The 25,681-nt window shown below is 42.7% G+C and overlaps 1 protein-coding gene across 1 annotated transcript in view; it reads left to right on the forward strand.

The window, feature by feature from the left end:
- Positions 1-25,681, forward strand: part of nme7 (NME/NM23 family member 7) — a gene marked incomplete in the record, with an annotated part of 93,265 nt that overhangs the window by 62,388 nt on the left and 5,196 nt on the right. Inside the window, 1 exon segment of the mRNA XM_029695372.1 lies at positions 13,120-13,227. Coding sequence (XP_029551232.1) covers positions 13,120-13,227 — 108 coding nt within the window.

Here is a 25,681-nt window from a genome sequence, read left to right on the forward strand (position 1 = left end):
AGCCACTGATAGGAATCTGTCTTCCCTACACTTCACTCTGGTGTCACTTTACTGTGGTGTCACTCTACTGTGGTATCACTGCACCGTGATGTTACTACCGTGGTGTCATTGTGCTGTGGTGTCGTTGTGGTGTCATTGTGCTGTGGTGTCATTGTGCCGTGGTGTCTCTGTGCCGTGGTGTCTCTGTGCCGTGGTGTCTCTGTGCCGTGGTGTCTCTGTGCCGTGGTGTCTCTGTGCTGTGGTGTCTCTGTGCCGTGGTGTCTCTGCGCCGTGGTGTCACTGTATTGTGGTGTGTGTTGTATGAGACAGTCCCTGATTCTCTTCCTGTTACCTGGCAGAGTTCATCAAAACATCCTCCTGATACTATTCCTTTATTAGTGCACACCATAAGGCTCTGGTCAAAAGTAGTGCACTATGTAGGGAATAGGGGCCATTTGGGACTCATACTAAGGGTTCCCTGGACAGCAGCAGCATTTATTTTCTTAACTGTAATGTTACATCAGTCTGTTACCATAAACACCATCTAAGTTGCCTGCTCTAAATGGCTTTAGTAGCTATCTAATACCCCACCACTTCCTGACCATTACTAACCATTACTAACCATTTCTAACCATTTCTAACCATTACTAACCATTACTAACCATTTCTAACCATTTCTAACCATTTCTAACCATTTCTAACCATTACAAACATTAACATTTCTATCATCATTACTATTATCTAATCATTACTAACCATTACATTTACATTTAAGTCATTTAGCAGACGCTCTTATCCAGAGCGACTTACAAATTACTACAAACCATTACAAACCATTACAAACCATTTCTAACATTACAAACCATTACAAACCATTTCTAACATTACAAACCATTACTAACCATTACAAACCATTACAAACCATTACTAACCATTACTAACCATTACTAACCATTACTAACCATTTGTAGATCTGCTGAAAACAGAAATCTGATCAGAACAAAGAGGTTAACAAATGACTGAGTTTGAACATAATTGTTTTAGTTCAAATTAAATTATATTTTGGAAATTCAAATGAGATGAAACAGTTAAAGTCGGAAGTTTACATACACTTAGGTTGGAGTCATTAAAACTCGTTTTTCAACCACTCCACAAATTTGTTGTTAACAAACTATAGTTTTGGCAAGTCGGTTAGAACATCTACTTTGTTCATGATACAAGTCATTTTTCCAACAATTGTTTACAGACAGATTATTTCACTTATAATTCACTGTATCACAATTCCAGTGGGTCAGAAGTTTACATACACTAAGTTGACTGTGACTTTAAACAGCTTGGAAAATTCCCTAAAATTATGTCATGGCTTTAGAAGCTTCTGATAGGCTAATTGACATCATTTGAGTCAATTGGAAGTGTACCTGTGGATGTATTTCAAGGCCTACCTTCAAACTCAGTGCCTCTTTGCTTGACATCATGGGAAAATCAAAAGAAATCAGCCAAGACCTCAGGAAAAAATGGTAGACCTCCACAAGTCTGGTTCATCCTTGGGAGCAATTTCCAAATGCCTGAAGGTACCATGTTCATCTGTACAAACAATAGTACGCAAGTATAAACACAGCCACACAGCCGTCATACCGCTCAGGAAGGAGACGCGTTCTGTCTCCTAGAGATGAACGTACTTGGGTGCGAAAAGTGCAAATCAATCCCAGAACAACAGCAAAGGACCTTGTGAAGATGCTGGAGGAAACAGGTATAAAAGTATCTACATCCACAGTAAAATTAGTCCTATATCGACATAACCTGAAAGGCTGCTCAGCAAGGAAGAAGCCACTGCTCCAAAACCGCCATAAAAAAGCCCTACTACGGTTTGCAACTGCACATGGGGACAAAGATCGTACTTTTTGGAGAAATGTCCTCTGGTCTGATAAAACAAAAATAGAACTGTTTGGCCATAATGACCATCGTTATGTTTGGAGGAAAAAGGGGGAGGCTTGCAAGCCGAAGGACACCATCCGAACCGTGAAGCATGGGGGTGGCAGCATCATGTTGAGGGGGTGCTCTGCTGTAGGAGGGACTGGTGCACTTCACAAAATAGATGGCATCATGAGGTAGGAAAATTATGTGGATATATTGAAGCAACATCTCAAGACATCAGTCAGGAAGTTAAAGCTTGGTCGCAAATGGATCTTCCAAATGGACAATGACCCAAAGCATGCTTCCAAAGTTGTGGCAAAATGGCTTAAGGACAACAAAGTCAAGGTATTGGAGTGGCCATCACAAAGCCCTGACCTCAATCCTATAGACAATTAGTGGGCAGAACTGAAAAAGCGTGTGCGAGCAAGGCGGCCTACAAACCTGACTCAGTTACACCAGCTCTGTCAGGAGGAACAGGCCAAAATTCACCCAACTTATTGTGGGAAGCTTGTGGAAGGCTACCCAAAACGTTTGACCCAAGTTAAACAATTTAAAGGCAATGCTACCAAATACTAATTGAGTGTATGTAAACTTCTGACCCACTGGGAATGTGATGAAAGAAATAAAAGCTGAAATAAATCATTCTCTCTACTATTATTCTGACGTTTCACATTCTTAAAATAAAGTGGTGATCCTAACTGACCTAAGACAGTGAATTTTTACTAGGATTAAATGTCAGGAATTGTGAAAAACTGAGTTTAAATGTATTTGGCTGAGGTGTATGTAAACTTCCGACTTTAACTGTATTTAGATGCTGCCTGTCTGCACTCCCTTGACTGGCCAACACAACACTGTCAAAAGAGAGAGAGAGAGAGAGAGGAAAAGAGAGAGAGGACGGAGAGAAAGAGAGAGTGGGAGAGAGAGAGACGGGAAGAGAGCGAGACGGGGAGAGTGCGAGAGACAGATGGAGACGGGGGAGAGAGAGAGGGAGACAGATGGAGACGGGGAGGGAGAGACAGATGGAGAGAGAGGGAGAGACGGATGGAGACGAGAGACAGACGGAGACGGGAGAGAGAGATGTACAGACTCATTGAGCATTGCCTTGCTATTGAGAAAGGCCGCTGTAGGCAGACCTGGCTCTCAAGAGAAGACAGGCTATGTGCAACACTGCCCACAAAATGAGGTGGAAACTGAGCTGCACTTCCTAACCTCCTGCCAAATGTATGACCATATTAGAGACACATATTTCCCTCAGATTACACAGACCCACAAAGAATTCGAAAACAAACCCGATTCTGATAAACTCCCATATCTACTGGGTGAAATACCACAGTGTGCCACCACAGCAGCAATATTTGTGACCTGTTGCCACAAGAAAAGGTCAACCAGTGAAGAACAAACACCATTGTAAATACAACCCACATTTATGTTTATTTATTTTCCCTTTTGTACTTTAACTATTTGTACATCGTTACAACACTGTATATATACAGTGGGGGGAAAAAGTATTTGATCCCCTGCTGATTTTGTACTTTTGCCCACTTGCAAAGAAATTATCAGTCTATAATTTTAATAGTAGGTTTATTTGAACAGTGAGAGACAGAATAACAACAAAAAAATCCAGGAAAACGCATGACAAAAATGTTATAAAATGATTTGCATTTTAATGAGGGAAATAAGTATTTGACCCCTCTGCAAAACATGACTTAGTACTTGGTGGCAAAACCCTTGTTGGCAATCACAGAGGTCAGACGTTTCTTGTAGTTGGCCACCAGGTTTGCACACATCTCAGGAGGGATTTTGTCCCACTCCTCTTTGCAGATCTTCTCCAAGTCATTAAGGTTTTGAGGCTGACGTTTGGCAACTCGAACCTTCAGCTCCCTCCACAGATTTTTTGGGGGATTAAGGTCTGGAGACTGGCTAGGCCACTCCAGGACCTTAATGTGCTTCTTCTTGAGCCTCTCCTTTGTTGCCTTGGCCGTGTGTTTTGGGTCATTGTCATGCTGGAATACCCATCCACGACCCATTTTCAATGCCCTGGCTGAGGGAAGGAGGTTCTCACCCAAGATTTGACGGTACGTGGCCCTGTCCATCGTCCCTTTGATGTGGTGAAGTTGTCCTGTCCCCTTAGCAGAAAAACACCCCCAAAGCATAATGTTTCCACCTCCATGTTTGACGGTGGAGATGGTGTTCTTGGGGTCATAGGCAGCATTCCTCCTCGTCCAGACACGGCGAGTTGAGTTGATGTCAAAGAGCTCCATTTTGGTCTCATCTGACCACAACACTTTCACCCAGTTGTCCTCTGAATCATTCAGATGTTCATTGGCAAACTTCAGACGGGCATGTATATGTGCTTTCTTGAGCAGGGGGACCTTGCGGGCGCTGCAGAATTTCAGTCCTTCACGGCGTAGTGTGTTACCAATTGTTTTCTTGGTGACTATGGTCCCAGCTGCCTTGAGATCATTGACAAGATCCTCTCGTGTAGTTCTGGGCTGATTCCTCACCGTTCTCATGATCATTGCAACTCCACGAGGTGAGATCTTGCATGGAGCCCCAGGCCGAGGGAGATTGACAGTTCTTTTGTGTTTCTTCCATTTGCGAATAATCGCACCAAATGTTGTCACCTTCTCACCAAGCTGCTTGGCGATGGTCTTGTAGCCCATTCCAGCCTTGTGTAGGTCTACAATCTTGTCCCTGACATCCTTGGAGAGCTCTTTGGTCTTGGCCATGGTGGAGAGTTTGGAATCTGATTGATTGATTGCTTCTGTGGACAGGTGTCTTTTATACAGGTAACAAACTGAGATTAGGAGCACTCCCTTTAAGAGTGTGCTCCTAATCTCAGCTCGTTACCTGTATAAAAGACACCTGGGAGCCAGAAATCTTTCTGATTGAGAGGGGGTCAAATACTTATTTCCCTCATTAAAATGCAAATCAATTTATAACATTTTTGACATGCGTTTTTCTGGATTTTTTTGTTGTTATTCTGTCTCTCACTGTTCAAATAAACCTACCATTAAAATTATAGACTGATCCTTTCTTTGTTAGTGGGCAAACGTACAAAATCAGCAAGGGATCAAATACTTTTTCCCCCACTGTACATAATATGACATTTGTAATGTCTTTATTCTTTTGGAACTGTGAGTGTAATGTTTACTGTTCATTTTTATTGTTTATTTCACTTTTGTTTATTATCTACTTCACGTGCTTTGGCGATGTTAACATATGTTTCCCCCATGCCAATAAAGCACCATGAATTGAATTGAATTGAGAGACAGATGGAGACGAGAGACAGACAGACAGACAGACAGACAGACAGACAGACAGACAGACACTAGAGGTGGTGGTAACCATGGCAGTGAGCTCTGGGGTGATTCCCATCATGCCCTCAGGCTTTAATCGTTCTTTAATTAGATGGCTCTTACATCATTAGAACATCCATGGCTGCTTGCCCAAAGTAGTGCACTATATAGGGAATAGGGTGCCATTTGGGACGCAGTCCATGAGAACAGGACCCTGGCAGGGACGGGAGGAGACACAGCTGCTTCTGTCTGCTGTTACAAAGTTGGCATGTTTAGGAGATTTTTGTTTTTTTTGAGTCGTCATTTCATGGGCCAATGCATGTTAGTACTGTACAACAAAACATCTCCTAAAGAGAAACTTTAACAATCTCACTTTCACCAAAAATGATGTTCTGTTTAAATTGTAAAGGTGGACTGAATCCAGAAATCAGTTCGTAGGCCCGTTAAACAGAGGCAGGAAGTCCCTGGGTTCTGAAGGGAAGCACCGTTTTACAGCATCATTCATGGTTGAATATGGAAACAAAAGTAGGATTGGTTTAGTACGTTTTACACGATTAGAGCAGAGAGACAGACGGTTTTGTTGTATTTGAAGCGTTTCTTCTAGCAGATAGGTAAGACCAGCTGTCTATTGGTCACCTGGCACGGGTACAACAAGCCTCATGGTGTCAACAAACACATACAGAGACAGAGCAGGAAGAAAGGGAGGAAGTAGGATTTGTCCCTGTCCCTCCGTGCATGTCGGCTAGGTGACGTTATTGACAGCGTCCATCTGTATTGATGTTTTGTGAGCCATTATTTTGAATGGTGCCGGGCAAGGTTACAGTTATTTATAGGGGGCAGGGATTAAGAGGGTTAAAGTGATGTCAGACTGTCAGTAAACAGACAGAGAAGCACAGTCAGAATCTGTCCAAAACAAAGATCAAGCCTCATATCTAAAGGTTGTTTTTCCAAATAGGATCCAACCGTGTCTGGTATGAACTCCATAGGACCTTGCAGTATTATGAGATAGCCTAGCTAGCTCTGAAGCAACTGTCTCTCTGTCCCGGCTGATTATTCTCAACCAAAGCTAATGGTTGTGAGAACAAGGGTTTTAGCGCTCCGTAGGGCTCATTAAAATTAAATTAAGCTCTCCCACTGCCAGGTCACTTGTGGGTAACTAATGCAATTACAGAGAGCCCACTTTCGGCAGGAATTATTTCAGCGCTGAGAAAATCTCCCCCCTAATTTCTCTCTCTCGCTCTCTCGCTCTCTCGCTCTCTCTCCTGAGCTCGAGCTCCATGCAGCCAATATGGAAGGGAGTTGGTAAACAGCAGGCTAGGCAGGCTCCAGCATCCAGTAGGCTAGGCAGGCTCCAGCATCCAGTAGGCTAGGCAAGGTCACTATTACATTACTCACTAGCCTGTCGTTACCCATGGAGGGTTCACCTCCCTCACACTGTAAACCCACGGAGGGTTCATCTCCCTCACACTATAAACCCACGGAGGGTTCAGCTCCCTCACACTATAAACCCATGGAGGGTTCATCTCCCTCACACCATAAACCCACGGAGGGTTCATCTCCCTCACACTATAAACCCACGGAGGGTTCATCTCCCTCACACTATAAACCCACGGAGGGTTCATCTCCCTCACACTATAAACCCACGGAGGGTTCATCTCCCTCACACTATAAACCCACGGAGGGTTCATCTCCCTCACACTATAAACCCACGGAGGGTTCATCTCCCTCACACTATAAACCCACGGAGGGTTCATCTCCCTCACACTATAAACCCATGGAGGGTTCATCTCCCTCACACTATAAACCCATGGAGGGTGATTGGTCAACAGTAGGCGCTGAAGTCTACGCCCCTTCGTCGGTGATTGGTCAACAGTAGGTGCTGAAGTCTACGCCCCTTCGTCAGTGATTGGTCAACAGTAGGCGCTGAAGTCTACGCCCCTTCGTCGGTGATTGGTCAACAGTAGGCGCTGAAGTCTACGCCCCTTCGTCGGTGATTGGTCAACAGTAGGCGCTGAAGTCTACGCCCCTTCGTACAGTCTCAGAACCCTATCTGTGTGGTCTACAGTCTCAGAGCCCTATCTGTGTGGTCTACAGTCTCAGAGCCCTATCTGTGTGGTCTACAGTCTCAGAGCCCTATCTGTGTGGTCTACAGTCTCAGAGCCCTATCTGTGTGGTCTACAGTCTCAGAGCCCTATCTGTGTGGTCTATAGTCTCAGAGCCCGATCTGTGTGGTCTATAGTCTCAGAGCCCTATCTGTGTGGTCTACAGTCTCAGAGCCCTATCTGTGTGTGGTCTACAGTCTCAGAGCCCAATCTGTGTGGTCTACAGTCCCAGAGCCCTATCTGTGTGGTCTACAGTCTCAGAGCCATATCTGTGTAGTCTACAGTCTCAGAGCCCTATCTGTGTGGTCTACAGTCCCAGAGCCCTATCTGTGTGTGGTCTACAGTCTCAGAGCCCTATCTGTGTGGTCTACAGTCTCAGAGCCCTATCTGTGTGGTCTACAGTCTCAGAGCCCTATCTGTGTGTGGTCTACAGTCTCAGAGCCCTACCTGTGTGGTCTACAGTCTCAGAGCCCAATCTGTGTGGTCTACAGTCTCAGAGCCCTATCTGTGTGGTCTGCGGTCTCAGAGCCCTATCTGTGTGGTCTACAGTCTCAGAGCCCTATCTGTGTGGTCTACCGTCTCAGAGCCCTATCGGTGTGTGGTCTACCATCTCAGAGCCCTATCTGTGTGTGGTCTACAGCCTCAGAGCCATATCTGTGTGGTCTACAGTCTCAGAGCCCTATCTGTGTGGTCTACAGTCCCAGAGCCCTATCTGTGTGTGGTCTACAGTCTCAGAGCCCTATCTGTGTGGTCTACAGTCTCAGAGCCCTATCTGTGTGTGGTCTACAGTCTCAGAGCCCTATCTATGTGGTCTACAGTCTCAGAGCCCTATCTGTGTGTGGTCTACGGTCTCAGAGCCCTATCTGTGTGTGGTCTACAGTCTCAGAGCCCTATCTGTGTGTGGTCTACAGTCTCAGAGCCCTATCTGTGTGGTCTACAGTCTCAGAGCCCTATCTGTGTGTGGTCTACGGTCTCAGAGCCCTATCTGTGTGGTCTACAGTCTCAGAGCCCTATCTGTGTGTGGTCTACGGTCTCAGAGCCCTATCTGTGTGGTCTACAGTCTCAGAGCCCTATCTGTGTGTGGTCTACAGTCTCAGAGCCCTATCTGTGTGTGGTCTACGGTCTCAGAGCCCTATCTGTGTGTGGTCTACAGTCTCAGGGCCCTATCTGTGTGGTCTACAGTCTCAGAGCCCTATCTGTGTGTGGTCTACGGTCTCAGAGCCCTATCTGTGTGGTCTACAGTCTCGGAGCCCTATCTGTGTGTGGTCTACGGTCTCAGAGCCCTATCTGTGTGTGGTCTACAGTCTCAGAGCCCTATCTGTGTGGTCTACAGTCTCAGAGCCCTATCTGTGTGGTCTACAGTCTCAGAGCCCTATCTGTGTGGTCTACAGTCTCAGAGCCCTATCTGTGTGGTCTACAGTCTCAGAGCCCTATCTGTGTGGTCTACAGTCTCAGAGCCCTATCTGTGTGTGGTCTACAGTCTCAGAGCCCTTTCTGTGTGGTCTACAGTCTCAGAGCCCTATCTGTGTGTGGTCTACAGTCTCAGAGCCCTATCTGTGTGGTCTACAGTCTCAGAGCCCTATCTGTGTGGTCTACAGTCTCAGAGCCCTATCTGTGTGGTTTACAGTCTCAGAGCCCTATCTGTGTGGTCTACAGTCTCAGAGCCCTATCTGTGTGGTCTACAGTCTCAGAGCCCTATCTGTGTGGTCTACAGTCTCAGAGCCCTATCTGTGTGGTCTACAGTCTCAGAGCCCTATCTGTGTGGTCTACAGTCTCAGAGCCCTATCTGTGTGGTCTACAGTCTCAGAGCCCTATCTGTGTGGTCTACAGTCTCAGAGCCCTATCTGTGTGTGGTCTGCAGTCTCAGAGCCCTATCTGTGTGGTCTGCAGTCCCAGAGCCCTATCTGTGTGGTCTACAGTCTCAGAGCCCTATCTGTGTGTGGTCTACAGTCTCAGAGCCCTATCTGTGTGGTCTACAGTCTCAGAGCCCTATCTGTGTGGTCTACAGTCTCAGAGCCCTATCTGTGTGGTTTACAGTCTCAGAGCCCTATCTGTGTGGTCTACAGTCTCAGAGCCCTATCTGTGTGTGGTCTACAGTCTCAGAGCCCTATCTGTGTGGTCTACAGTCTCAGAGCCCTATCTGTGTGTGGTCTACGGTCTCAGAGCCCTATCTGTGTGGTCTACAGTCTCAGAGCCCTATCTGTGTGTGGTCTACGGTCTCAGAGCCCTATCTGTGTGGTCTACAGTCTCAGAGCCCTATCTGTGTGTGGTCTACAGTCTCAGAGCCCTATCTGTGTGTGGTCTACGGTCTCAGAGCCCTATCTGTGTGTGGTCTACAGTCTCAGGGCCCTATCTGTGTGGTCTACAGTCTCAGAGCCCTATCTGTGTGTGGTCTACGGTCTCAGAGCCCTATCTGTGTGGTCTACAGTCTCGGAGCCCTATCTGTGTGTGGTCTACGGTCTCAGAGCCCTATCTGTGTGTGGTCTACAGTCTCAGAGCCCTATCTGTGTGGTCTACAGTCTCAGAGCCCTATCTGTGTGGTCTACAGTCTCAGAGCCCTATCTGTGTGGTCTACAGTCTCAGAGCCCTATCTGTGTGGTCTACAGTCCTCAGAGCCCTATCTGTGTGGTCTACAGTCTCAGAGCCCTATCTGTGTGTGGTCTACAGTCTCAGAGCCCTTTCTGTGTGGTCTACAGTCTCAGAGCCCTATCTGTGTGTGGTCTACAGTCTCAGAGCCCTATCTGTGTGGTCTACAGTCTCAGAGCCCTATCTGTGTGGTCTACAGTCTCAGAGCCCTATCTGTGTGGTCTACAGTCTCAGAGCCCTATCTGTGTGGTCTACAGTCTCAGAGCCCTATCTGTGTGGTCTACAGTCTCAGAGCCCTATCTGTGTGTGGTCTACAGTCTCAGAGCCCTTTCTGTGTGGTCTACAGTCTCAGAGCCCTATCTGTGTGTGGTCTACAGTCTCAGAGCCCTATCTGTGTGGTCTACAGTCTCAGAGCCCTATCTGTGTGGTCTACAGTCTCAGAGCCCTATCTGTGTGGTTTACAGTCTCAGAGCCCTATCTGTGTGGTCTACAGTCTCAGAGCCCTATCTGTGTGGTCTACAGTCTCAGAGCCCTATCTGTGTGGTTTACAGTCTCAGAGCCCTATCTGTGTGGTCTACGGTCTCAGAGCCCTATCTGTGTGGTTTACGGTCTCAGAGCCCTATCTGTGTGGTCTACGGTCTCAGAGCCCTATCTGTGTGGTCTACAGTCTCAGAGCCCTATCTGTGTGGTCTACAGTCTCAGAGCCCTATCTGTGTGGTCTACAGTCTCAGAGCCCTATCTGTGTGGTCTACAGTCTCAGAGCCCTATCTGTGTGTGGTCTGCAGTCTCAGAGCCCTATCTGTGTGGTCTGCAGTCCCAGAGCCCTATCTGTGTGGTCTACAGTCTCAGAGCCCTATCTGTGTGTGGTCTACAGTCTCAGAGCCCTATCTGTGTGTGGTCTACAGTCTCAGAGCCCTATCTGTGTGGTCTACAGTCTCAGAGCCCTATCTGTGTGGTCTACAGTCTCAGAGCCCTATCTGTGTGGTCTACAGTCTCAGAGCCCTATCTGTGTGGTCTACAGTCTCAGAGCCCTATCTGTGTGGTCTACCGTCCTACGGTGAATCTAGGAGATGATCAGCCTCCACTGAGTGATACAGAGGTTCAGTAGAACATGATGACTTTACGGTGATTCAGAGGGGCAGAGGGCCAGTCTGACAGGGGAGAGGGGAGAGGGCCAGTCTAACAGGGGAGAGGGCCAGTCTGACAGGGGAGAGGGGAGAGGGCCAGTCTGACAGGGCAGAAGGCCAGTCTGACAGGGCAGAGGGCCAGTCTGACAGGGGAGAGGGCCAGTCTGACAGGGGAGAGGGCTAGTCTGACAGGGGAGAGGGCCAGTCTGACAGGGCAGAGGGCCAGTCTGGGGGGAGAGGGGAGAGGGCCAGTCTGACGGGGCAGAGGGCCAGTCTGGGGGGAGAGGGGAGAGGGCCAGTCTGACGGGGCAGAGGGCCAGTCTGACAGGGGAGAGGGCCAGTCTGAAAGGGGAGAGGGGAGGTCTGACAGGGGAGAGGGCCAGTCTGACAGGGGAGAGGGCCAGTCTGACAGGGCAGAGTGCCAGTCTGGGGGGAGAGGGGAGAGGGCCAGTCTGACGGGGCAGAGGGCCAGTCTGACAGGGGAGAGGGCCAGTCTGAAAGGGGAGAGGGGAGGTCTGACAGGGGAGAGGGCCAGTCTGACAGGGGAGAGGGCCAGTCTGACAGGGGAGAGGCCCAGTCTAACAGGGGAGAGGGCCAGTCTGACAGGGCAGAGGGCCAGTCTGACAGGGGAGAGGGCCAGTCTGACAGGGGAGAGGGCCAGTCTGACAGGGGAGAAGGCCAGTCTGACAGGGGAGAGGGCCAGTCTGACAGGGGAGAGGGCCAGTCTGACAGGGGAGAGGGCCAGTCTGACAGGGGAAAGGGCCAGTCTGACAGGGGAGAGGGCCAGTCTGACGGGGGAGAGGGCCAGTCTGACAGGGGAGAGGGCCAGTCTGACGGGGAGAGGGCCAGTCTGATGGGGGAGAGGGCCAGTCTGACAGGGGAGAGGGGAGGTCTGACAGGGGAGAGGGCCGGTCTGACAGGGGAGAGGGCCAGTCTGACAGGGGAGAGGGCCAGTCTGACAGGGGAGAGGGCCAGTCTGACAGGGGAGAGGGCCAGTCTGACAGGGGAGAGGGCCAGTCTGACAGGGGAAAGGGCCAGTCTGACAGGGGAGAGGGCCAGTCTGACAGGGGAGAGGATCAGTCTGACAGGGGAGAGGGGAGGTCTGACAGGGGAGAGGGCCGGTCTGACAGGGGAGAGGGCCAGTCTGACGGGGGAGAGGGCCAGTCTGACGGGGGAGAGGGCCAGTCTGACGGGGGAGAGGGCCAGTCTGACGGGGGAGAGGGCCAGTCTGACGGGGGAGAGGGCCAGTCTGACGGGGGAGAGGGCCAGTCTGACAGGGGAGAGGGGAGAGGGCCAGTCTGACAGGGGAGAGAGCCAGTCTGACAGGGGAGAGGGCCAGTCTGACGGGGGAGAGGGCCAGTCTGACGGGGGAGAGGGCCAGTCTGACAGGGGAGAGAGCCAGTCTGACAGGGGAGAGAGCCAGCCTGACAGGGGAGAGGGCCAGCCTGACAGGGCAGAGGGCCAGTCTAACAGGGGAGAGGGCCAGTCTGACAGGGGAGAGGGCCAGTCTGACAGGGCAGAGGGCCAGTCTGACAGGGCAGAGGGCCAGTCTGACAGGGCAGAGGGCCAGTCTGACAGGGCAGAGGGCCAGTCTGACAGGGGAGAGGGCCAGTCTGACAGGGGAGAGGGGAGAGGGCCAGTCTGACAGGGCAGAGTTGATATAACACAACCATCCCACTGAATACACACTGGTTGAATCAACGTTGTTTCCACGTAAATTCAATGAAATGACATTGAACCTACGTGCAATAGACTTTGAATTGCCATCTGTACCCAGTGGGATGGCCGTGATGTTCCTCAAAATGTGATCAATCGTTGATCCTCCTGATTGTCAAGGCTTGATGCTTTCAATGCTTCATTTGAATCTTTCCACTAGTGAGAAGTTAGGTACATAGATTCTCTTTTACATTTGGTACCAGAGCACAGTCACTTAGTCTCTGAGTCATACAGGGCCAGAGCACAGTCACTTAGTCTCTGAGACATACAGGGCCAGAGCACAGTCACTTAGTCTCTGAGACATATAGGGCTGTAGAATGAACACCCTCCATGTTTATGGGACCATTCTGTTTGTTCCTTGTTAATGCTAACAAATGTATTTTTTCTCTTTCCCAGGAGATTGCTCGTCATCTTCGTCCCTCCTCGTTAAGAGCTCTGTATGGTAAAACCAAAGTGCAGAATGCTGTGCACTGCACTGACCTTCCCGAGGACGGAGTACTGGAGGTAGATACATACTGGCGCCTCATTCATCCACACATTTAGTATTTCAGAGTAGCTCTTAAACCCACAATCATTCATCTGTTTGGCACCGAAGCTCATACGAAGAGGAGTAGCCATTCAGACTGCTGGTTTGTATCTCAGTGACCAGACCAGGAACAGAATGGACCTAGGTCCCAAATTGGCACCCTATTCCCTACATAGTGCACTATGGGCCTAATAGGCCGTGGTTTAAACGTAGTGCACTATATACGGAATAGGGTGCCATTTTTGGGATACATCCTGAAGCAGCAACAGCGGGGACAGTCTCATGACTTCAGTCTGTGGGCCGAGCCGCTACTGATCCCACTGGGAAAGAATAGCTGGCCATTTAGAAACAAACGTATTGTTTAGTAGGGCAGGGAGGGGAGGGGGTCTGACCTGTTGGACGTCATTGTGAGGGAGGGAGGGAGGGAGGGGAGGGGGAGGGGAGGGGAGGGGAGGGGAGGGGAGGGGAGAGGAGAGAGAGAGAGAGAGAGAGAGAGAGAGAGAGAGAGAGAGAGAGAGAGAGAGAGAGAGAGAGAGAGAGAGAGAGAGAGAGAGAGAGAGAGAGAGAGAGAGAGAGAGAGAGAGAGAGAGAGAGAGAGAGAGAGAGAGAGAGAGAGAGAGAGAGAGAGAGAGAGAGAGAGAGAGAGAGAGAGAGAGAGAGAGAGAGAGAGAGAGAGAGAGAGAGAGAGAGAGAGAGAGGAGAGAGAGAGAGAGAGAGAGAGAGAGAGAGAGAGAGAGAGAGAGAGAGAGAGAGAGAGAGAGAGAGAGAGAGAGAGAGAGAGAGAGAGAGAGAGAGAGAGAGAGAGAGAGAGAGAGAGAGAGAGAGAGAGAGAGAGAGAGAGAGAGAGAGAGAGAGCGAGAGAGCGAGAGCTCCTGATATGTTGAGCAGTGTAGCCTGGCTAGGGACAAATGGCTCCTTGTTAATCATTAGCCTGGTGACTGGCTGAGCTGCCTAACACATTCCAGGGCCCAGAACGGAGCAGACCACTACACTGGACTGGAAACAGTCACATACTGCTGTAGTCCTGTCTAACATACTGCTGTAGTCCTGTCTAACATACTGCTGTAGTCGGCAGGGTAGTCTAGTGGTTAGAGCGTTGGACTAGTAACTGAAAGGTTGCAAGTTCGAATCCCCTGAGCTGACAAGGTAGAAATCTGTCGTTCTGCCCCTGAACAAGGTAGTTAACCCACTGTTCCTTGGTAGGCCGTCATTGTAAAATAAGAATTTGTTCTTAACTGACTTGCCAAGTTCAATAAAGGTTAAATAAATAGTCCTGTCTAACATACTGCTACACAGCCTGTATTTAAGCCTCCACCAGCACTGGTATCAGGCTGTATTAAATCAGCATGTTGTTTGTACAACAGTATCTTCTGAATCAAAGAGGAATAGGCGAAGCATGAATATGTTGGCTATATGAATAAAGATTTAATGTAGCCAAAGATTATAGGGTCCCCTAGGAAACACTGAACATCACTTTGTTAAAATAACTCATCCATGGCGTTTTCATTCGTTGTCATGTCAAACAACACTGTATTCAAAGTGCCCACTGTAATTTATATTCTAACTATAGAATTATAATAAACATAATATTTCCATGATTCCAAAATTTCACCCAAGTATTTTTTGATCAAAATCGCAATTGCAACATTTGGTTAAAAATACAGCCTAGTATTTTTGCCCATATCGTGGCAGTGTGGAAATGATCTCAAATGAGTGCAGGAAATGCAGAAATTGATGGAAATGCAGGAAATAATTTTAGATTGAAGTAGAATTGAACAGTAGAAAACAATCTGAATTGGAGAAAGACACATTGAAATCATTTATAATATATGTGTGGCCACCCTGAGGTAATGCATGTTAGACAGGACTGCTATACAGACTGCTAAACATCAAATACCATGATATATTTTGGCCATATCGCCCAGCCCTCATTTCAGGTATCTGAAGGTAGAACTCTGCCTACCCAGCAGGCCCAGAGAGCAAGTAAAGTGCACCTATAGGCCATCAGCTGGCCAATCAGATAGCTCAGATCACACCGTGTCTGCAGTTTCCTTGAGCCATAGACTGTAAAAAATAAAAACCTTGAGCTCACAGCAACATCATTACTGTGAGATTTCACAACTTTTAAAACCATGTCTAGAGAGAGACTCAACTAATACAGCGAAGTGCTGCTGTTTGAATGAGTAAGTTCGTGTTTGAGTTGTTACTCGGCACTGTCAACACGTTGTTTTCAACACTTTCATAAGCCATAAAATGCACGTTCTCCCTACTTCCACACACGCTACAACCAGCACTGCAGCTCCAAATGAATGACTATAACAAAGTGTTTCCATAAGCTTTGCGTGTTGTGTGTATAATGGCTTGTCGCTTTGAACCTCGCGGCTTAAACAATGACGCGGCTAATATATGGATTTTTCCCGCTTTCAATTTTTTTTTCTCCAAAAACACATTCTGTGACGTGCTCAGTTTTTTGGCGGCATGAAGCTTTCATTAGACCAATGAAATTGCCGAACGGGTTAAGGTCAAACAACTTTTTTGTTTACTGTTTAGATTAAATCGAGCGCTCTCAAACTTCCCATCATTCTGATTACGGTAGTCATTTTGTCACCCTCATCATGGCAAAGACACGGAGAAATGCATATGATGCAGCTTTCAAGTTGAAGGCGATTGATCTGGCTGTTGGAAAAGGAAATAGAGCTGCTGCACAGGAGCTTGGTCTTAATGAGTCGATGATAAGACGTTGGAAACAGCAGCATGAGGAATTGACTCAGTGCAAAAAGACAACTTTTATTTTTTGTTACAAGCCGTGTTTCGTTAAAGCCTATTTATTTTTGTTACAAGCCGTGTTTCGTTAAAGCCTATTTATTTTTGTTACAAGCCGTGTTTCGTTAAAGCCTGTGTAAAGTTCATTTGTTTCAATGTACCGGTAGGCACCTGCGGCTTATAGACATGTGCGGCTTATTTACGTACAATTAAAAAAAAATAAAACATTTAATTCTTGTATTCAGGTGCGCTTAATAGTCCGGAAATTACGGTAATGCAGTGTGACTTGTTTCTCCATCACCTGGAAGACCGTGTCACCTTTTCTCAGCGGAGGGAGGGAGAGCGGCAGCCTCACCGCTGCTCCCCTCAGACAGGTGAGAGGCAGCCTCACCCCTCCTCCCCTCAGACAGGTGAGAGGCAGCCTCACCCCTCCTCCCCTCAGACAGGTGAGAGGCAGCCTCACCCCTCCTCCCCTCAGCCGGGAGAGAGGCAACCTCACCCCTCCTCCCCTCAGACAGGTGAGAGGCAGTCTCACCCCTCCTCCCCTCAGACAGGTGAGAGGCAGCCTCACCCCTCCTCCCCTCAGACAGGTGAGAGGCAGCCTCACCCCTCCTCCCCTCAGACAGGTGAGAGGCAGCCTCACCCCTCCTCCCCTCAGACAGGTGAGAGGCAGCCTCACCCCTCCTCCCCTCAGACAGGTGAGAGGCAGCCTCACCCCTCCTCCCCTCTGACAGGTGAGAGGCAGCCTCACCCCTCCTCCCCTCAGACAGGTGAGAGGCAGTCTCACCCCTCCTCCCCTCAGACAGGTGAGAGGCAGCCTCACCCCTCCTCCCCTCTGACAGGTGAGAGGCAGCCTCACCCCTCCTCCCCTCTGACAGGTGAGAGGCAGCCTCACCCCTCCTCCCCTCAGACAGGTGAGAGGCAGCCTCACCCCTCCTCCCCTCAGACAGGTGAGAGGCAGCCTCACCCCTCCTCCCCTCAGACAGGTGAGAGGCAGCCTCACCCCTCCTCCCCTCAGACAGGTGAGAGGCAGTCTCACCCCTCCTCCCCTCTGACAGGTGAGAGGCAGTCTCACCCCTCCTCCCCTCAGACAGGTGAGAGGCAGTCTCACCCCTCCTCCCCTCAGACAGGTGAGAGGCAGCCTCACCCCTCCTCCTCGCGTCAGACTGACTGATCATCAGATGCAGGCCATCAGTCTGTCTACGTCTTCCCTGTAGCTCAGTTGGTAGAGCATGGTGTGTGCAACGCCAGGGTTGTGGGTTCGATTCCCACAAGGTGCCAGTACAAAAAAAAAATGCATGAACTGAAAATGAAATGTATGCATTCACTACTGTAAGTCGCTCTGGATAAGAGCGTCTGCTAAATGACAAATGTAAATGTAAATGCAGTAAAATAAAAAAATAAAGCAAATTATTCTGCTCACTCAGCTGTGCCTCAAGTAATACAACAAATGATCTGTTACCGGTGTGATCATACGTACAATTTGTCAATATAATTTAAAAATGGTCTGAGAAAAACAACATTGACAGGGCAATTCAAGCATTCAGAGATTGAGTGTTTTATAGTCTCATGTACAGGGTTGCAGGTGTGATTGCAGGGCACAGTGTATTGGACATATAGCCTACTACAAACCTCATTGCTACAGTACTGTTTTTAATAGGTTCATGTTGCATAGGCTTAAGTTTTTAAGTCATGTTTAAAAATAATAATTTTCAGTATTACATCTCTGTTTACATTGTGACTCAAAAGGTTGGTGACCACTGGTCTAGTCAAGCTGGTGGCCTGACAGTCTGTCTCTGAATGTCTCTGTCTGTCATAGTCTGTCTCTGTCTGTCTCTGAATGTCTCTGTCTGTCTCTGAATGTCTCTGAATGTCTCTGTCTGTCTGTCTCTGTCTGTCTCTGAATGTCTCTGTCTGTCTCTGAATGTCTCAGTCTGTCTCTGAATGTCTCTGTCTGTCTCTGAATGTCTCTGTCTGTCTGTCTCTGTCTGTCTCTGTCTGTCTCTGAATGTCTCTGTCTGTCTCTGAATGTCTCTGAATGTCTCAGTCTGTCTCTGAATGTCTCAGTCTGTCTCTGAATGTCTCTGTCTGTCTCTGAATGTCTCTGAATATCTCTGTCTGTCACAGTCTGTCTCTGAATGTCTCTGTCTGTCATAGTCTGTCTGTCTCTGTCTGTCTCAGTCTGTCTGTCTCTGTCTGTCTCTGTCTGTCACAGTCTGTCTCTGAATGTCTCTGTCTGTCTGTCTGTCTGTCTGTCTGTCTGTCTGTCTGTCTGTCTGTCTGTCTGTCTGTCTGTCTGTCTGTCTCTGAATGTCTCTGTCTGTCTCAGTTTGTTACAGTTTGTCTCGATCAAAGTTGCCTGATCAAACCTTTAATACTGAAACTACTACTATTCTACTATAACTCAACCTATATTCTACTATTCTACTATAACTCAACCTATACTCTACTATAACTCAACCTATACTCTACTATAACTCAACCTATACTCTACTATTCTACTATAACTCAACCTATATTCTACTATAACTTAACCTATATTCTACTATAACTCAACCTATATTCTACTATAACTTAACCTATACTCTACTATTCTACTATAACTCAACCTATAGTCTACTATTCTACTATAACTCAACCTATACTCTACTATTCTACTATAACTTAACCTATATTCTACTATTCTACTATAACTCAACCTATATTCTACTATTCTACTATAACTTAACCTATATTCTACTATTCTACTATAACTCAACCTATATTCTACTATTCTACTATAACTCAACCTATACTCTACTATAACTTAACCTATACTCTACTATTCTACTATAACTCAACCTATATTCTACTATTCTACTATAACTTAACCTATATTCTACTATAACTCAACCTATATTCTACTATTCTACTATAACTCAACCTATATTCTACTATTCTACTATAACTCAACCTATATTCTACTGTTCTACTATAACTCAACCTATACTCTACTGTTCTACTATAACTCAACCTATATTCTACTATTCTACTATAACTCAACCTATATTCTACTATAACTCAACCTATATTCTACTAGTCTACTATAACTTAACCTATAGTCTACTATTCTACTATACCTTAACCTATATTCTACTATTCTACTATAACTCAACCTATATTCTACTATTTTACTACAACTCAACCTATATTCTACTATTCTACTATAACTCAACCTATATTCTACTATAACTCAACCTATACTCTACTATTCTACTATAACTCAACCTATACTCTACTATTCTACTATAACTCAACCTATATTCTACTATTCTACTATAACTCAACCTATACTCTACTATTCTACTATAACTTAACCTATACTCTACTATTCTACTATAACTCAACCTATATTCTACTATTCTACTATAACTCAACCTATACTCTACTATTCTACTATAACTCAACCTATATTCTACTATTCTACTATAACTCAACCTATACTCTACTATTCTACTATAACTCAACCTATACTCTACTATTCTACTATAACTCAACCTATATTCTACTGTAACTCAACCTATATTCTACTATAACTCAACCTATACTCTACTATTCTACTATAACTCAACCTATATTCTACTATTCTACTATAACTCAACCTATACTCTACTATTCTACTATAACTCAACCTATATTCTACTGTAACTCAACCTATATTCTATTATAACTCAACCTATATTCTACTATTCTACTATAACTCAACCTATATTCTACTATTCTACTATAACTCAACCTATACTCTACTATAACTCAACCTATACTCTACTAGTCTACTATAACTTAACCTATATTCTACTATTCTACTATAACTCAACCTATATTCTACTATAACTCAACCTATATTCTACTATAACTTAACCTATATTCTACTATTCTACTATAACTCAACCTATATTCTACTATAACTCAACCTATATTCTACTATAACTCAACCTATACTCTACTATTCTACTATAACTCAACCTATATTCTACTATAACTCAACCTATACTCTACTATAACTCAACCTATATTCTACTATTCTACTATAACTCAACCTATACTCTACTGTTCTACTATAACTCAACCTATATTCTACTATTCTACTATAACTCAACCTATACTCTACTATTCTACTATAACTCAACCTATATTCTACTATAACTCAACCTATATTCTACTATAACTCAACCTATATTCTACTATTCTACTATAACTCAACCTATACTCTACTATAACTCAACCTATACTCTACTATTCTACTATAACTCAACCTATACTCTACTATTCTACTATAACTCAACCTATACTCTACTATAACTCAACCTATACTCTACTATTCTACTATAACTCAACCTATATTCTACTATAACTCAACCTATATTCTACTATAACTCAACCTATACTCTACTATAACTCAACCTATATTCTACTATTCTACTATAACTCAACCTATATTCTACTATTCTACTATAACTCAACCTATACTCTACTATAACTCAACCTATACTCTACTAGTCTACTATAACTTAACCTATATTCTACTATTCTACTATAACTCAACCTATATTCTACTATAACTCAACCTATATTCTACTATAACTCAACCTATATTCTACTATAACTCAACCTATACTCTACTATTCTACTATAACTCAACCTATATTCTACTGTTCTACTATAACTCAACCTATATTCTACTATTCTACTATAACTCAACCTATATTCTACTATTCTACTATATCTCAACCTATACTCTACTGTTCTACTATAACTCAACCTATATTCTACTATTCTACTATAACTCAACCTATATTCTACTATTCTACTATAACTCAACCTATACTCTACTATAACTCAACCTATACTCTACTATAACTCAACCTATATTCTACTATAACTCAACCTATATTCTACTATTCTACTATAACTCAACCTATACTCTACTATAACTCAACCTATACTCTACTATAACTCAACCTATATTCTACTATTCTACTATAACTCAACCTATATTATACTATAACTCAACCTATATTCTACTGTTCTACTATAACTCAACCTATACTCTACTGTTCTACTATAACTCAACCTATACTCTACTATTCTACTATAACTCAACCTATATTCTACTATAACTCAACCTATATTCTACTATAACTCAACCTATATTCTACTATTCTACTATAACTCAACCTATACTCTACTATAACTCAACCTATATTCTACTATAACTGAACCTATACTCTACTATTCTACTATAACTCAACCTATACTCTTCTGTTCTACTATAACTCAACCTATACTCTACTATAACTTAACCTATATTCTACTATTATACTATAACTCAACCTATATTATACTATAACTCAACCTATACTCTACTGTTCTACTATAACTCAACCTATATTCTACTGTTCTACTATAACTCAACCTATACTCTACTGTTCTACTATAATTCAACCTATACTCTACTATTATACTATAACTCAACCTATATTCTACTATTATACTATAACTCAACCTATATTCTACTGTTCTACTATAACTGAACCTATACTCTACTATTCTACTATAACTCAACCTATACTCTACTATTCTACTATAACTCAACCTATAGTCTACTGTTCTACTATAACTGAACCTATACTCTACTATTCTACTATAACTCAACCTATACTCTTCTGTTCTACTATAACTCAACCTATAGTCTACTGTTCTACTATAACTCAACCTATACTCTACTGTTCTACTATAACTCAACCTATACTCTACTATAACTCAACCTATATTCTACTATAACTCAACCTATATTCTACTATTCTACTATAACTCAACCTATATTCTACTATTCTACTATAACTCAACCTATATTCTACTATTCTACTATAACTCAACCTATACTCTACTGTTCTACTATAACTCAACCTATACTCTACTATAACTCAACCTATATTCTACTATTCTACTATAACTCAACCTATATTCTACTATTCTACTATAACTCAACCTATATTCTACTATAACTCAACCTATACTCTACTATAACTCAACCTATATTCTACTATTCTACTATAACTCAACCTATATTCTACTAAAGCTCAACCTATATTCTACTATAACTCAACCTATACTCTACTATTCTACTATAACTCAATCTATATTCTACTATTCTACTGTAACTCAACCTATATTCTACTATAACTCAACCTATACTCTACTATTCTACTATAACTCAATCTATAATCTACTATTCTACTATAACTCAACCTATATTCTACTATTCTACTATAACTCAACCTATACTCTACTATTCTACTATAACTCAATCTATATTCTACTATTCTACTATAACTCAACCTATATTCTACTATTCTACTATAACTCAACCTATATTCTACTATAACTCAACCTATATTATACTATAACTCAACCTATATTCTACTATTCTACTATAACTCAACCTATATTCTACTATAACTCAACCTATACTCTACTGTTCTACTATAACTCAACCTATATTCTACTATTCTACTATAACTCAACCTATATTCTACTATTCTACTATAACTCAACCTATATTCTACTATAACTCAACCTATATTCTACTATTATACTATAACTCAACCTATATTCTACTATTCTACTATAACTCAACCTATACTCTACTATAACTCAAAATATATTATACTATAACTCAACCTATACTCTACTATAACTCAAACTATACTCTACTATAACTCAACCTATACTCTACTATTCTACTATAACTCAACCTATATTCTACTATTCTACTATAACTCAAACTATATTCTACTATAACTCAACCTATACTCTACTATTCTACTATAACTCAACCTATATTCTACTATTCTACTATAACTCAACCTATAGTCTACTATTCTACTATAACTCAACCTATATTCTACTATTCTACTATAACTTAACCTATACTCTACTATAACTTAACCTATATTCTACTATTCTACTATAACTCAACCTATACTCTACTGTTCTACTATAACTCAACCTATACTCTACTGTTCTACTATAACTCAACCTATATTCTACTATAACTCAACCTATATTCTACTATAACTCAACCTATATTCTACTATAACTCAACCTATATTCTACTATTCTACTATAACTCAACCTATACTCTACTATAACTCAACCTATACTCTACTATAACTGAACCTATACTCTACTATTCTACTATAACTCAACCTATACTCTTCTGTTCTACTATAACTCAACCTATACTCTACTATAACTTAACCTATATTCTACTATTATACTATAACTCAACCTATATTATACTATAACTCAACCTATACTCTACTATAACTCAACCTATATTCTACTATAACTCAACCTATATTCTACTATTCTACTATAACTCAACCTATATTCTACTATTCTACTATAACTCAACCTATATTCTACTATTCTACTATAACTCAACCTATATTCTACTATAACTCAACCTATACTCTACTATAACTCAACCTATATTCTACTATTCTACTATAACTCAACCTATATTCTACTAAAGCTCAACCTATATTCTACTATAACTCAACCTATACTCTACTATTCTACTATAACTCAATCTATATTCTACTATTCTACTGTAACTCAACCTATATTCTACTATAACTCAACCTATACTCTACTATTCTACTATAACTCAATCTATAATCTACTATTCTACTATAACTCAACCTATATTCTACTATTCTACTATAACTCAACCTATACTCTACTATTCTACTATAACTCAATCTATATTCTACTATTCTACTATAACTCAACCTATATTCTACTATTCTACTATAACTCAACCTATATTCTACTATAACTCAACCTATATTATACTATAACTCAACCTATATTCTACTATTCTACTATAACTCAACCTATATTCTACTATAACTCAACCTATACTCTACTGTTCTACTATAACTCAACCTATATTCTACTATTCTACTATAACTCAACCTATATTCTACTATTCTACTATAACTCAACCTATATTCTACTATAACTCAACCTATATTCTACTATTATACTATAACTCAACCTATATTCTACTATTCTACTATAACTCAACCTATACTCTACTATAACTCAAACTATATTATACTATAACTCAACCTATACTCTACTATAACTCAAACTATACTCTACTATAACTCAACCTATACTCTACTATTCTACTATAACTCAACCTATATTCTACTATTCTACTATAACTCAAACTATATTCTACTATAACTCAACCTATACTCTACTATTCTACTATAACTCAACCTATATTCTACTATTCTACTATAACTCAACCTATAGTCTACTATTCTACTATAACTCAACCTATATTCTACTATTCTACTATAACTTAACCTATACTCTACTATAACTTAACCTATATTCTACTATTCTACTATAACTCAACCTATACTCTACTGTTCTACTATAACTCAACCTATACTCTACTGTTCTACTATAACTCAACCTATATTCTACTATAACTCAACCTATATTCTACTATAACTCAACCTATATTCTACTATAACTCAACCTATATTCTACTATTCTACTATAACTCAACCTATACTCTACTATAACTCAACCTATACTCTACTATAACTGAACCTATACTCTACTATTCTACTATAACTCAACCTATACTCTTCTGTTCTACTATAACTCAACCTATACTCTACTATAACTTAACCTATATTCTACTATTATACTATAACTCAACCTATATTATACTATAACTCAACCTATACTCTACTATAACTCAACCTATATTCTACTATAACTCAACCTATATTCTACTATTCTACTATAACTCAACCTATATTCTACTATTCTACTATAACTCAACCTATATTCTACTATTCTACTATAACTCAACCTATATTCTACTATAACTCAACCTATATTCTACTATTCTACTATAACTCAACCTATACTCTACTATAACTCAACCTATACTCTACTATAACTCAACCTATACTCTACTATAACTCAACCTATATTCTACTATAACTCAACCTATATTCTACTATTCTACTATAACTCAACCTATATTCTACTATTCTACTATAACTCAACCTATAGTCTACTATTCTACTATAACTCAACCTATACTCTACTGTTCTACTATAACTCAACCTATATTCTACTATAACTCAACCTATACTCTACTATAACTCAACCTATATTCTACTATTCTACTATAACTCAACCTATATTCTACTAAAGCTCAACCTATATTCTACTATAACTCAACCTATACTCTACTATTCTACTATAACTCAATCTATATTCTACTATTCTACTGTAACTCAACCTATATTCTACTATTCTACTATAACTCAAACTATATTCTACTATAACTCAACCTATACTCTACTATTCTACTATAACTCAACCTATATTCTACTATTCTACTATAACTCAACCTATAGTCTACTATTCTACTATAACTCAACCTATATTCTACTATTCTACTATAACTTAACCTATACTCTACTATAACTTAACCTATATTCTACTATTCTACTATAACTCAACCTATACTCTACTGTTCTACTATAACTCAACCTATACTCTACTGTTCTACTATAACTCAAC

Source organism: Salmo trutta, chromosome 17 (genome assembly GCF_901001165.1).
Source record: "Salmo trutta chromosome 17, fSalTru1.1, whole genome shotgun sequence".
Classification (NCBI taxonomy): Eukaryota; Metazoa; Chordata; class Actinopteri; order Salmoniformes; family Salmonidae; genus Salmo; species Salmo trutta.